The 15,931-nt window shown below is 37.2% G+C and overlaps 2 protein-coding genes across 5 annotated transcripts; one reads left to right on the forward strand and one right to left on the reverse strand.

Moving 5' to 3' along the window:
* Positions 1-5,880: 5,880 nt before the first annotated feature.
* LOC141697156 (uncharacterized) lies at positions 5,881-6,864 on the forward strand. Of its 3 annotated transcripts, none has more exons than XM_074501404.1 (4): positions 5,881-5,985; positions 6,069-6,251; positions 6,346-6,528; positions 6,626-6,864. In XM_074501404.1, exons 1-4 carry the CDS (start codon positions 5,911-5,913, stop codon positions 6,776-6,778), a joined length of 594 nt encoding a protein of 197 aa, XP_074357505.1. In that variant the 5' UTR covers positions 5,881-5,910; the 3' UTR covers positions 6,779-6,864. The 3 variants fall into 3 exon arrangements, 2 of the variants coding, with proteins under 2 accessions (XP_074357505.1, XP_074357506.1); XM_074501405.1 differs by having other exon boundaries at positions 6,650-6,864; XR_012564606.1 differs by having other exon boundaries at positions 5,900-5,998; positions 6,626-6,776.
* Positions 6,729-10,806, reverse strand: LOC141697155 (protein HAIKU1-like). Of its 2 annotated transcripts, none has more exons than XM_074501401.1 (2): positions 8,880-10,806; positions 6,729-6,865 (listed from the first exon to the last, which is right to left on the reverse strand). In XM_074501401.1, exon 1 carries the CDS (start codon positions 10,088-10,090, stop codon positions 9,002-9,004), a length of 1,089 nt encoding a protein of 362 aa, XP_074357502.1. In that variant the 5' UTR covers positions 10,091-10,806; the 3' UTR covers positions 6,729-6,865; positions 8,880-9,001. The 2 variants fall into 2 exon arrangements, with proteins under 2 accessions (XP_074357502.1, XP_074357503.1); XM_074501402.1 differs by having other exon boundaries at positions 6,736-6,873.
* Positions 10,807-15,931: the final 5,125 nt, after the last annotated feature.

Raw genomic sequence — 15,931 nt, forward strand, 5'->3', positions numbered from 1 at the left:
TATTCTGGCATCCGTCAGACAACCCCTTCTCTGTCAGTGTTGCTAAACTCCAAGGTGCAAATGACTATCGAGCTTGAAGGAGATCAATGGAGATCCAGTTGTCTTCCAAAGTCAAGATTGGCTTTGTCAATGGGACTGAAGCTCGGAGCACAACAGATACCACAAAAGGGATACAATGGGACACCTATAACAGTATGGTAATCTCTTGGATTCATAACAATGTTTTTGATTCCATTAAAAGTTCCATCTTGTTTATAACTTCTGTATCTGAGGTTTGGAAACAACTAGAAAAACGTTTTCACTTAACTAATGCGTCTCGTAAATATAAACTGAGTAGGGAACTGTTTGGGATGAAACAAAATGGTATGTCTGTTGTTGATTACTATACCTCGCTTAGTAGTGTGTCGGATGAATTAGAGTCTATGACTGTATTGCCTACTGTTACACCATGTGATGAAGATGTATCTGCTTTGTTAAAGGCTATAACTGTGCAAAAAGAGGAGGCTAAATTATTTCAGTTTTTAAATGGTCTTGATGATGTTTATGGCCCTCAACGTAGCCAGCTTTTGATTCTCACCCCTCTACAGAGTGTGGAAATGGCATGTGCCTCTATTCAACAGGAGGAATCTCAAAGGGAAGTATTAAAATTACCCTCTCTATATGACAATGACATGTCTGCAATGTTTAGCAAAGTTAATGTCAACTCTAAAAAAAGTCTTTCTTGTGGAGTGTGTAAAGGAAAAGGTCATTCAGATAATGCTGGAATGTTATTGGGTATCCTCGATGGCATTACAAATATAAGCCAAGGCCTCCAACTGCTCCTCGTAGTCAAATGCTCGCAAATGCAAAATGGAACACGCAAAGGTCCTCCTTCTCTCCCAAAGGACCATCTGCTGCAAATGCAACTGTGAGTGAAGGTCAAAGTGATGTAATGTCGCAGCCTATCACTCCCTCACCTCATCAACTGCAGCAGTTGCTACAAATGTTGCCTGGTTAGTCACAATTAGGGCCTAATATCTATGAAGAAGATGCCATGGACACCCCTTTCTCTGGAATAAATTCTTGTCATGATGTGCAAATAGATGGTGATATGTGGATAATGGATACAGGGGCAACAAATCACATGACTTCAAATCTAAATAATTTGGTCAATGTGAAACCTGCAGAGGCTAACATGATAGTGAATCTGCCAAAAGTAGCCAAGGCTGTTGTATTTTCTGTTGGAGATGTATACTTTCCAAGTGGGTTGAAGTTACTGAATTTTCTATATGTTCCCGTCTTTTCTCACAATTTTTTGTCCATTCACAAGCTCTCCAAAGACAACAGTTGTTATACAGTATTTTCTTCCAATGCGTGCTCCATAATTGACTCTGTTTCTCACACGGAAAAAGGTAAGGGTATGGTTGTCAATGACTTGTATCACTTCTCAACCTCAGACAGTAAAGTTGACGGAAAGAATACTCCGCTTCACTGTATGTCAGCCACAAAGTCATCATTACTGGAATAATACACTCTTTGGTACAATAGGTTGGGCCACACACCCGTGTCTAAGTTAAAACATATAGAGTGTATAAAGTATTATTGTGGTGTGTCTGGACAAATCTGTGTCACATCTCCAACGGCCAAGTTCACTAAATTACCATTTTCTGCAAGTGAATTACATGCCTCTACACCTTTTGAGCTTGTGGACACTGATATATGGGGGTCTTACAAGGTGAGCACAAGACAGAAGTATAAACACTTTCTGACGATTGTTGATGACAATACACGAATGACCTGGATTTACATGTTACAGCACAAGTCATAGTACTTTCAGGCCCTGCAGATGTTCAACAACTTTGTTCATAAACAGTATAAATCTTCAATAAAGATAATGAGGTCAGATAATGCGCTTGAATTTGGAGATGCAACATGCAAAGCCTACTTTCAGTCTCAAGGAATCTTGCACAAAACTTTGTGCGTCTACCGACCTCAACAAAATTCCCGTTTGGAGAGGAAACACAGGCATGTGCTCGAAGTTGCAAGAGCATTCATGTTCCAGTCGGGACTGCAGTTATCGTTTTGGGGAGAGGCAGTGTTGACTGCAACTTATATCATAAATAGGTTGCCCTTATCAGTTCTTAACAACAAATGCCCTTATGAATTGTTGACTGGTGAACCTGTTGATTATGATGGTTTGAAGTCATTTGGGTGTCTTGCGTTTGCTGTGAAACCTGTGCATACCTTTGGTAAGTTTGCAACAAGAGGGGTTCCTTGTTTATTTGTGGGATACCCCCAGATAAAAAATGGTTTAGATTGCGGGACTTGAAATTGATGAAATGTTTTGTTTCTCTAGATGTGTCATTTTGTGAATCAATCTTCCCTTTAAACTCTAGCTCACCCAAGCCATATATGTTTCCATTTCCCACATCAATGTCTTAGAATCAGTCTCCTTCATACATTGATGATGATATTGGACTCAAAGATTCAGAAAATGAAGAAGTTGAGATAACTGAAAGCAATCAAAAAAGTACATCAGAAACAGAAAATGACGTTGTTGCCTCTGAAGGACAAAGTTGCACTGTTCAAAACTCACTTCAAAGGTCCACTCGAGTTCACAAAACTCCCTTTTGGATGGAGTCATATATAACACAGCCATACCCAGCACCTTCCGCAAATCTGGTGGTTGTGACAAATCAACGCGTAGATATATCATTTTATTGTTTTTTGTCAAAGTTAACTACTAAACCAGACCCAAAGTCCTTTAAAAAAGCTATGCAAGATGTTAATTGGGTAAAAGCTATGAATGTCGAACTTGATGCGCTCGAGGCCAATGATACTTGGGACATCACCTCGTTGCCACCTGGAAAGAAGGCAATAGGGTGCAAGTGGCTCTATAAAACTAAATACAGATCAGATGGAACATTGAAAAGTTTCAAGTCTCGTCTTATTATCTTGGGACGTCATCAAGTATATGGGGTGGACTATGAACATACATTTGCTCCGTTGGCAAAAATGACGACCGTAAGGGCACTCTTAGCTGTTGCAGCATTGCAAAAGTGGCACGTTATGCAGATGGATGTCACAAACGCCTTCTTACATGGCGATTTATACGAGACTATTTATATGAAGCTTCCCTTAGGATATTCAGGCATCAGAAGCAGAATAGTAGTGAACCAGGGGGAGTTGATGCCTTCAAATGCCAACATAACTGGTTCAGCAAGTTGTCGAGCACTCTCAAAGATATGTCATATGGTCAGTCCTTGTCAGATTACAGTCTCTTTACGCAGACAGTGGGATCGTCTATTACTCTTGTTCTCATCTATGTAGATGACCTTTTGCTTGCTGGTAATGACATTCAGCAAATTAATCGACTGAAGTCTATGCTGTCTACCAACTTTAACATGAATGATTTGGGAGATGTTCAATAATTTTGGATCTAGAGATTAACCGATCATCTGCTGGATTCTTTGTATCACAGCGAAAATATGCATCTGATTTGATAGTTGAATATGGTGTTGATACTAACGTGTCGTTGAAATTACCCATGTACATTCATCTCAGACTTGAAGCTGACACTGGTGAGTTCCTCAAAGATCCCCATCCTTACCAACATCTTCTCGGTAAGCTCATATATCTGACAATCACTCGCCTGGACATCACATATTCTGTTCACATCTTGACGCAGTTTATGCAACATCCTACATGTGTTCATATGGAAGCTGCTATCAAATTGCTTCGATTCATCAACTCAAACCCAGGTCAAGGCACCTTGTTATCGTCTTCCTATGTTGCTGAATTCAAGGCGTACTGTGACAGCGACTGGGCCACTTGTCCCATGACTAAACGATCTACCACAGGCTTTTGTGTATTGCTGGGACAGTCCCCCTTTTCATGGAAAACGAAGAAATAGACTGTGGTTGCTCGTTCCACTGCTGAAGAAGAATATAGATCGATGGCACTTGCTTCGTGTGAAATTACTTGGCACTCCGCTCCCCTCAAAGACATGGGTCTCAACAACTTGCCTCATAAAATAATAACCAAGCTGTGATTGTCATTGCTACGAATTCGATGCTTCATGAGCTCACCAAACACATCGAAGTAGACTGCCACTTTGTGCGAGATAAAATAAACTCTGGAGCTTTCCTGACCAAGCATGTTCCCTCCTATTCTCAAGTGGCTAATGTGTTCACCAAGGCTCTCTCTGCCAAACATCACTATTATTTGATGAAAAAGTTTGGAGCTGCAGCATAGTTTCCCTCCCAGCTTGAGGGGGAGTAATGAAGTCTCATAAATAGATAGCTTTTGAACTTTAAATATTTCACTAAACCTTTTATGTGTGATACTTTGTAATAAGGATACTCTAGTTGACCTGGTAGAAGAATATTTCTGTTATTTTGCTGTCATTTTCTGTGTCATATAGAGGTGGTATATTTTGTCATGCACCGGGCTTTCAAATCTGTGATTTGTGAGATTTATGAATCTGGTTTTTTTTTCCACAATTCAGTGCTCTTGTTTTTCATTTTGCTGTTCATTTTGTTATCATTTTGTTAAAGTCACATTAAGGGATAACGATGAACAAACAAAGGTTCAACTTGAACCATTTAGACGAGAACGATGTAGAGAAGACTCAACGAATTTTCGGACTGAAACCAAAGTAAATGAAGTCGTGTTTCATGATTATCCGAGGTAATCTCCCTAATTCAACATTACAATTTTCATTGGTAAATGGTAATGTAAACCGAGGTAATCTCCCATTCTTCCTAAATGAAGTCACATTTTATCATGCCTCTAAAATTTTGCCCGCCGATGTAATTTGCTCCCTGCGAGAACTGACCTGTCTGCATTGGTTACGAAATCACATTTTATGAGCTTTTATATCGTCTCCAAAGCTAGCTCTGATAATCTCATCTGTCACGATAATGGATAGTTCTATTTACGTACTTGCTACGGTTCTGTTGATGTGAAGTATAGTGGACTAGTCGATGTGGAAAGGAAGTGTTCGAGCCTGCAGGTGCTAAAGTCTCTTTCGAGAATTGTTTCCTAAACTAGCACGTAAAATTTTAGGAAATGCGGCCATGTTCAGAATCTAGAAAGGCCTGAAACAGTACCTAGCAGGAGTGACTCGACGCATCAAATTTAGGAAGGGTTTCATTGATGTTATTGGGGGGGGGTAATATGTTACAGAAGGAGTCAAATGATTACACAAGGGTTTTGCACCTGCAGGGCCACAAGTGTTCCTGCAACTACAGCATGCTTCTTGGAATATGAAGTGACAGACTTGATGCATGTACCAAAACACTTGGTACTCCTTTTGGTTTAGTTAAGTGTTCATGATGGCGCCTAAGCGAGGCTCATGAAGGTCAGTTTTGCTTTGCGCTTGAGAAACAAAATTGGATTATTCTTGATTACTAGTCTTATTTCCTTTTATCTAGTTCTCATATGTGTATCTGAAGCATGAAATTAGTGTGTGTCTAATATCCCCCTCTTCCTGTGTTGTAACTTAAAGGTCTTCTAAGAGAGAACAAAGCTTAAATTTATATGTTGCTTTTCTTATTCACTCCATTAGCATAATGATTAGTATGTGCTAATGTAGTTTTGTTCTTTAAATCCTTTGAAAGGGAGGGAAGATTATTGAAACAGATAGTCCCCAAATCTCATTCCAAGATGTAGATGTGTTTACAAATGTTGATCACTAAACAACCTAAACTACAAATTTCTCAAAAATAAAAAAAATACAACTTTCATCAGCATAAATATATGGGATAACTTGATGGCTATAAATCAGGGATTTGTTAAGACCCAAACTGAGTCATATGCAAACTTTAATCCGCGAACTTATAACTTATTTTGAAAGAAAATGTCTCAACTATAAATATGGGAACATATTATTTGGAATGAGTAAGCAATCTGAGTATCCAAACAAACACAATGGAAGATCATCATCAGCTGCATTCTCTGTCTTTCATGCCTCTTCTTTCAAGGGTGGATCGCTTAGATTCCGCAGTCAGTTTTACATGTACAATGTCTTTATACTTTCTTTAGTTTCAGCTACGCATTGCTTAATTTATCGAGTTTCTGATTAATAGATTAAAGACGTCGAGAAGAAGAAGAAGCAAGAGGAGTGTTTGATGTGGAGCAGTGGAAATCGAAAACTAGTTGCTAAAAAAAATAGTAAAAAGGGAATGCCATTGATTGTTGCAACCAGGGAGGCTGGCCCCAGAGGCTCTCTAATGGATCGCATCCGTTCTCTGGAAGATCGACTTCTTCAGGTTACAATCACTCTCTTCTAAGCTTTTGATATATGCACATTTGAAAAAATGCAAAAACACAAACTCGATTGGCTTAGAAACCACAAATTTGCAGCTGTCCCAAGAGATTGATCAAGCTAGCAGCAAAGCATCGAGCAGTTCCAGCATACAGAGTTCATCTATGTGGACCACATCATCTGCTTCGTGTGCTCAGTTGAAAAGTGAAGTACCAGTTAGTTCATACCCTACTTTTCATATCACTCACGAATCCAAACTCCCATGTCACGAGTATTTCCAGGTACAAAATCATCTCTGTGTTGGGCTATTTTCGAATACTCCTGCATTGTATCATTATCCAAATTTGTATCGTACGCAACATGTTTGCTTATATTCAGAAAAATTCTCGTGCACCACGGCAGAAGATGAAGAATCCCGACAATGCTATGCAACAGAAAGTAGGTAAAGATGATATGGTAGACAAGGATTGTTTGAAAGGAAAGAAGAAGAGGTCTCCATGTTGGCCGCGCACGAAATTACTTGGCTGCTAATACAGTTACAGTTTGTCATCTCATAGTTTGTTACTCTCACTTCCACTTGCCTTGTCCTGCAAATAATGCTTAGCTCCGTCTCTTTAACTGTTAAACTTGTCAACAGATTTGAAATTAGTGACTGCTTCTTTATTAGAAAACTTGTTGGGTTTTTTAGTATATCTTTCGCTCAAATAACAAACTAAACCAAATCTTTATCCAAACTACTGCTAACCTAGATCGGGGATAAATGGAAACTTACGCCAAAACTACAAATTACAAGTCTCTCACACGGTTATATACTAGTACAGACGAAATGCAAGAACCAAAATGTTCAAAATTTCTTGTCAAACTCTGAACTAAACCAAACACTCTCTAAACAATCAATGAAACCTACATTATAACAACTTTCTTGTCCGGTTTAAAACAAAACCAAATACCAAGGGAAAAACCAAATACATCTACATATGAAATGTAAGGGACTATTCTAAACAAACTTTCTTTTATATTCAAATTTGTAATTTATTGGAAGCAAACTCTTGATTAGAAATTATTGAAATCCTTGTCCTAGCAAACTATGTGTTTTATCAAACCTTGAATTAAAATTGTATGTGTGTTCCTATTGTAATTGGTAAAGTAATATCATTTATACATATATCATAACCGAACCAAAATGAATTGGTTATCCATCAAAAACCAAATAAACAATTAAACAACTCTGTCACTTGCCAAAACAATTTGGTAATCTATTGAAAAGCAAATAAAAAGCTCAAAAACTACATAAAACTTATTTCTCAGATGTTTTCTTGCATACATATAAATCTATTGACTTGCTAAACCAATCTAGATAATCAAAAGATAGGAATCGGTAGCATGAACTTTTGCAAATGAAAATTTAAATTACTCCACATAAAGGTGATCATGCATAGTATCTCTCATTCAATTTAGAACTCAGTGTACATTGCTAAATTGCCTCTATCATTATAAAACTGATGTGAACCAGTTCTCCAAATAATATCTTCTGAAAAAACATTATATATTGGCTAAACAGTAAATATCATAGAGTCATAAGAACTCATGTAGACTCCACACTATAGGAATTCATCTCAGTGGTCAGACCTGTACTCAACTTGGATACTACTCATTAAGATATTTTCCCATATACATCACAGACCAAGTACAGCTGAAGGAAAATGAGTATGCAGATATATACCCAAACAAAAAAAACTGAAATGAGATCAATTTTCAAAAACGAGGAACTCATTAACTGTGCAACATAACTCTCACGACACAATACTACTGCTTAACTGTTGCATGCATGGCAGTGATAGGCTATATCATGAATTCATATGAACCTGCTATACAGTTCTAGTTCTGCTCGTACAGCATGTGAGTCTCTCAAGGTGAAAACAAGACACGTACACAATTCTATGGTGTTGTACATTCACAATTAAAAAACTCCAATCCCAGTCTCTTTACACTATTCTAGAGTAGTTGTACATTGAACTTCTTCAACTTGAAGCCTCTAACTGAGACACGTTACTGACGTCCCAAGTAACATAGAGAAATGAACTATATTTCCGTTTTAAGGTAACCAACCACATTACAGCAAAATATTAATGGCTTAAATCATTAATCATATTCTCGTCCAGTAAAATAGCTGTAATATCTTTGTTGCATCATTCACAATACATGAGTTACCCCATGTACTACAGTAAGAGTTAAACATATAAATTATGGCAGGCATGTAATATAGTACAAGTAATAAATGTCTGCCTAACCTCTATTCGTAGTAATAAAACTTAAGAAGCAATTTCAAATTTCATAAAGGGTTACAGAATAATTTTACCAAATTACAGAAAAACTAAAAAGTTGATCCAGCAGAAAACCCTATGACCACAAGTTATACAATTAAAATCCCTACCCTCGCCGAATAAAACATGTGTGCCCACTTCAGATAAGTTATACAACTTCACTATATATCAATTTAACTACATATTTTGAACAAATCAACAATTACAACTGTTAAAGAGCACTACAATTCTCAAAATATTTTTGAAATGTGTATAAACAAATTAAAATTAATGGCTAAATTAAGACTAAAAAGTTGAAGAAATCTTACATTTCCTGTCTACATTATATCTTTCATAAACGAAGCTTCCATAACAAAGATGGGTCGCCGGTGCAAATTCTTCAAGGACTCGACGATGGATCTTGGTGCATAATCAGGCAGTCCATCTAACACTACTGATCCCTCCATCTTGGGCTTGGAATTTGATCCCTCCATCTTGGGCTTGACATAGGAAAAAATCCGGAAGGAGATAAAGGAAACCCATAACCAGGAGAAGGGGGAGGATGCGGCCCAGGACCTAAAACCCCGAACTGAGGAAATGGAGAAAATGAAAAATTCGGTGACAGTGGAGGAAACTGATATCCAGGAGAAAGCAATGGGTAAGGTGACCGCGGAGATAACATGTTCATGAAACCATTGGGTGAAGGCAATAGGAATTGTGAAGTAGGTGGTAGAAGTGGAGGACCATTCATTCGAGGAGAAGGAAGGGGTGGAGGACCATTCATCCTATCTGATGATAGGGGTGGAGGACCATTTATCCTAGGCGATGGTAGAAGGGGAGGACCATTCATCCTTGGTGATAGTAGTGGAGGGCCATTCATCCTTGGTGATGGTAAAGGATGGGGACCAGATGGATTAGGAAGTAACCCGGATGGTGGAGGGTACGCTTGATTTTGATTAGGATATGGTGGCTGATTTTGAGGTTGCATATGGTTTTGCCTCGGACCGGAATCTAAGATGGAATGTTGAAGATATCTCATGTACGCTGATATTGGAGATTCAGCTGTATTTGACCAGACTTGATCACCGGGAAGGTAAGGTGGTGGCATCATCGACGGTGACGGGGGCCCAAAATGACCTGGAGCAGGTCTAGAGAAATTATTACCAAAAGGAGGAGCAGCCCTAGGAGGAGGCAGGGCAGGTAAAGGTGCAGGAGGCGGGCGCATGGGCATTTGGGGCATTTGTGGTCTATTTACGGTTATAGAACCCAATGGAGGAGGCCTAATCTTCTGTAACCGCATACTCGCAGGCTTGGATAGGTTTTGAGAAGGTCTAGGAAGTGGATCATGGTGGGAAGGTGACCCAGTAAGCTGCTGAACAATGTTCCTAAAGTCATTTTTGTTAATATTGTACACTTGAGGTTGGGGTTGTTGCCGAGCCGTATTAGTAAAACTAGGTTGATGCATTGGACTCTTTCTAATATTTTTTCCTATCTTGTTAACACCCAAATGATCATTATGCCTATTCCTTGAATCATCCATATTTATGAGCTCGATAACAAAACTTGATCCAAAAACGGAAACCCGGTAAAGTTTAAACCAATTTAGAGCATATGAAAGTAACCAAGAACTTCAAAATTGGAGCTCAAAACAAACATATAACCTAGGCAAACAATTATACTAGCTCCAAGATATAAACAACTTAAATCCGTTCAAATTAAAGCAGTAGAAATCATACCCTTTTCTTGAAATTTCAACTTAAAGCAGCAAGAATCATACCCATTTTCTGGAAACTTCAAATTGAACAATTCATCCCCATTTCTTGACACCCAAAAAATCCTAGATCGAAGCAGCTTCACAAGCAGAAAAAATTCACCTCAAGTAAAAAAAAGATTGAATCTTGGATCAATTTTCAACCAAGAAACCCAAAATCTTGCAAGAACTTTTACTTAAAAGGGTAAAGACAGAGTCTTTAGGGAGAGTCTAAAGTGGGAGAAAGAAGTAAATAATTATTGAAAGTTGGGAAAGGGAAAAAGAAAATTTGAGAGAGAGAGAGAGAGAGGTAAAAGAAAACAAGCTAACGTGAAGCAGCGGCTAATGTTTGGGCTTGGTCAAAGAGAAAATGAGGGTTATGTTTGGTAGATAGTATAAACACATGTTCTGTAATTAACCTATGATGATCTATGCGACTCTAGTCTAGTTATATTTTAGGTTTTAGGAGGAAATATGAGGATGGTGGGAGTTTGATGCACCGGTCACCGGTGACGTTTGTTTTCAACATCCCCTTTTTAGCCCTCTCCCTATCTCTACATTTTGGTCTTTCGCTATTTTGTATTTTCAATTGTAATTGTTAAATAAATTCCATTTTTTACTATTTAAGCTTCATTTTACAATTTTAGATATTTTTATTATATATTTGTCCATAATTTTTAATTATAAAGTTAATTAAATTTATCTTTGTCATAAATAATTAAGTCATTTATAAAATAATTGAAGTTTAAATAGTAATTGTTGGAGTTTATTTATTAATTCCCTTTTTAATGTGTCCAATCAATTTAATATCGCAGATAATCCCTTATCATAAAAATAATAAAGAACATAGTCAAAATATTTTATTTTTATAAAAGAATAATTTGTTAAGATTTAAATTACAATATTTAACATTCAATAAATTTAACTAAGAAAATAAACTAAAATTTTATCTAAAATTAAAAATAAAGTCTAACGTACCGGTGCAGGATTAAGTTTATAAATATTTTATCTATCTCTGAAACAATAAAATTATATGTAGTAATATTTTATTTCATTATATTTTTTCATAGAATAAATTTGTATTCATAAAAAACATGTTTTGATGTGAAAGTTAAAATCAATTTTTTTATGATGATTCCGCAAGGGTGTTCATTATTTTTATTTTATATAAGGTTATTTTTTATGGAGTAATGGTGGTTCCAAATTAACGGGTCTTTGTGCATGTCTGGATTAAAGATAGTTCAAAAAATCCGAAATTCGAAATCTGATCCGATTCGGTCTGAAAAAAGTCCGAAAAGCATAATCCGGAAAAAAAAACCCGGTGCGGTTCGTCCCGGCCCGCGAGCCTTAAATGGGCCTCCTTTTTTCTTAAAAATCCGGCCCGACCCGAATTCCGAAAAGCCCGGATAAAAATCTAGATTTAACAAAACCCGGATAAAAGTCTGTGTTAGATATATTTGATAATGTCATGACTAATATGATTTATGTTTAGTTTTCAGATTTTACTTAAACTGGACAAATCAATACTTAACTGAAATCAGCACTTATACTGAAGTCAGAACTTAAGTCATCAGTACTTAAGGTTCAGGAGATATTTATCAGAAGATAATATCAGGACTTAAAGGAAACGTTCAGATAAGGAAGACGGCTGATTAAAGGAAGAGAAGATCGAGACAAACATAAGAAGAGATATGCATGAAGAAGGAATTCTATGAAGAATAGAATACTTGAAAGAAAAGATATCTGATTGATATATTTTAGGAAGCAGAATTATATTCCATATCAATTAGTGATTATCTTGTAACTGTGTAGTATATAAACACAGACATAGGATTTACACTATATGTGTTATCATTATCGAGAATATTATTTATTGTAACCCTAGTAGCTCTCGTGATATTTGTTCATCACCGAGAGAGGACAGTTCCGCATTGTAACAGAGTTTATTGCTTTGAATAAAGTCTGTCTTCTGTTACTTGTGTTATTAGAATTCGATTTGATTGTACTATACACTGTATTCACCCCCCCTCTACAGTGTATGTGACCTAACAAGTGGTATCAGAGCCTATCTGTTTACACACAAATAGTTTAAGATCCAAAAACAATCATGTCTGAAGTAGAAACTCCAACTAAGCACACCAAAACTGAAGAACCTCCAAAGACACAAATCCATAGCCGATATGAGGCTATTAGAGTTCCCATACTGAAACCATCTGAATATCCCATATGGAAGGTGAGGATGACTATGTTTCTGGAAGCTACAGATCCAGAATATCTTGATAGAATCAAAGGAGGACCTCACAATCCAACAAAACTCGTTGTTGCAGTTGCAGGTGAAGCAGCAAAGTCTGTACCAGAGGAGAAGAGTGACTACACTGCTGAAGATATCGCATCAATTGCTAAGGATGCTAAGGTACGACACTTACTGCATAGTGTCATTGATAATGTAATGTCAAACAGGGTAATAAATTGTAAAACTGCAAAGGAGATATGGGATGCCTTGGAAACAAGATGTCAGGGAACTGATACGATAAAAAAAAATAGGAAGACAATACTCACTCAAGAGTATGAACACTTTGACTCAAAGGCTAATGAGTCATTGACCGATTTATATGATAGATTTGTCAAACTCTTGAATGATTTGTCACTGGTTGATAAGGAGTATGATCTTGAAGATTCAAACCTTAAATTCCTGTTAGTTCTTCCTGAAAGCTGGGATTTGAAGGCAACAACTATAAGAGACAACTATAATCTTGATGAAACGACTCTTGATGAAATCTATGGGATGCTCAAGACTCATGAACTTGAGATGGAACAAAGAAGCAAGAGGAAAGGAGGAAAGACAAGAACAGTTGCTCTTAAGGCCGAAGAAGAATCTCCCAAGGCAGCCACCTCAAGGAAAGGCAAGGGTAAAGCGCTCTTCACAAAGTCTGATACTGAGTCATCAAGTTCTGATAGTGATGATGACTCAGAATCTGAAAGCTTTCCTGAGACAGATGCTGATGAAGAGATGATGGAGATGTGTGCTCTTATGGTGAAAGGAATCACAAAGATTGCATACTGAAAGTTCAGGAAGGGAAAGAAGTTTTCCAGGAAAGGTGCAAGTTCTGATAAGAAGAATTTCAGAAAATGTGAAGGCAAAGGAGGAAAGTCTGACAGAGGAGATTACACAAATGTCAAATGCTACAACTATGGTGAGAAAGGCCATATATCTCCTGATTGCAAGAAAGTGAAGAGTGACAAAGGCAAGGCTCTTGTCACAAAGAAGAAAAGCTGGACAGACACCTCAGATTCTGAAAGTGAGGAGAACTATTCCTTGATGGCAAATGCTGATATGGCAAATGCTGAAAGCAGTACTGAAGCTGCTGAGTTAAAGGTACCTCAAACTACTTATGCCTTTCATATTGATGATATTAATGAGTTAAGAAGATATCTTAAAACCATATTCATTAGCTATAGAGACCAAACTTTAACATGTGAAAGATTAACTTCTGAAAATCTTGCTTGTAAAATGAGGAATGATTATGTTAGATATATTTGATAATGTCATGGCTAATATAATTTATATTTAGATTTCACATCTTACTTAACAGGACAAATCAGTACTTAACTGTTGATCAGTACTTATACTTGAAGTCAGGACTTAAGGATATCAGTACTTATATTATCAGGAGATAATCATCAGAAGTTAGATATCAGAATTTAAGTGCTTAAGGATGATCAGAGAAGGACAGTAGCTGATTAAAAGAAAGAAGATCGAGATAAACATAAGAAGAGATATGCATGAAGAAGGAATTTCGTAAAGAATGGAATACTTGGAAGAAAAGATATCTGATTGATATATTTTAGGAAGCAGAATTATATTCCATATCAATTAGCGATTATCTTGTAACTGTGTAGTATATAAACACAGACATAGGGTTTACACTATAAGTGTTATCATTATTCGAGAAGATTATTCATTGTAATCCTAGCAGCTCTCGTGATATTGTTCATCACTGAGAGGTAACAGTTCCATACTGTAACAGAGTTTATTGTTTCAATAAAGTTTGTTTTCTGTTACTTAAGTTCTTAAAGTTCGATTTGAGTGTACTATACACTGTATTCACCCCCTCTACAGTGTGTGTGTGACCTAACAAGTGGTATCAGAGCCTATCTGTTAACACAAATACAGTTAAAGATCCAAACACAATCATATCGGACACAGAAACTCCAACTAAGCCTATCAAAACTAAGGAACCACCAAAGACACAAATTCAGAGTCGGTATGAGACCATCAGAGTTCCCATACTGAGACCATCTGAATATCCCATATGGAAGGTAAGGATGACCATGTTCCTGGAAGCAACAGATCCAGAACACCTTGATAGAATCAAGGAAGGCCCTCACAAACCAACCAAGCTCGCTGTTGCAGTTGCAGGTGAAGCAGCAAAGACCGTACCAAAGGAGAAGAGTGATTATACTGCTGAAGATATAGCATCAATTGCTAAGGATGCCAAGGTACGACACTTACTGCATCGTGCCATTGATAATGTAATGTCAAACAGGGTAATCAACTGCAAGACTGCTAAGGAGATATGGGATGCTCTGGAAACAAGGTGTCAGGGAACGGAGATAATTAAGAAGAACAGGAAGACAATACTCACTCAAGAGTATGAACACTTTGACTCAAAGACTAATGAGTCATTGAATGATTTATATGATAGATTTGTCAAACTCTTGAATGATTTGTCATTGATTAATAAAGAGTATGATCTTGAAGATTCAAACCTTAAGTTCCTGTTAGCTCTTCCTGAATGCTCGGATTTGAAGGCAACGATAATAAGAGACAACTATAATCTTGATGAAATAACTCTTGACGAAATCTATGGTATGCTCAAGACTCATGAGCTTGAGATGGAACAAAGAAGCAAGAGGAAAGGAGGAAAGTCAAGGACAATTGCTCTTAAGGATGAAGAAGAATCCCCCAAAGCAGCTTCCTCAAAGAAAGACAAGGGTAAAGCTCTTTTCATAAAGTCTGATACTGAGTCATCAAGTTCTGAGAGTGATGATGACTCAGATTCTGAAAGCTTGGCTGAGACTGATTCTGATGAGGAGATGATGAAGCTGTGTGCTCTTATGGTGAAAGGAATCACAAAGATTGCATACAGGAAGTTCAGGAAGGGAAAGAAGTTTTCCAGGAAAGGCATAAGTTCTGATAAGAAGAATTCCAGAAGATCTGAAGGCAGAGGAGGAAAGTCTGACAGAGGAGATTACACCAATGTTAAATGCTATAACTGTGGTGAGAAAGGCCACATATCTCCTGATTGCAAGAAGGTAAAGGGTGACGAAGGCAAGGCTCTTGTCACAAAGTAGAAAAGCTGGACAGACACCTCAGACTCTGAAAGTGAGGAAAACTATGCATTGATGGCAAATGCTGATAAAGAAAGTGCTGAGAGCAGTTCTGAAGCTGCTGAAACAAAGGTACCTCAGACTACTTATGCTTTTCATACTGATGATATTAATGAGTTGAAAAGATATCTTAAAACCATGTTTGTTAGTTATAGAGATCAAACTTTAACATGTGAAAGATTAACTTCTGAAAATCTTGCATTTAAGAAAATAAATGATTTCTTAGAAAAAGGGTTAGTC

Source organism: Apium graveolens, chromosome 11 (assembly GCF_009905375.1).
Source record: "Apium graveolens cultivar Ventura chromosome 11, ASM990537v1, whole genome shotgun sequence".
NCBI lineage: Eukaryota > Viridiplantae > Streptophyta > Magnoliopsida > Apiales > Apiaceae > Apium > Apium graveolens.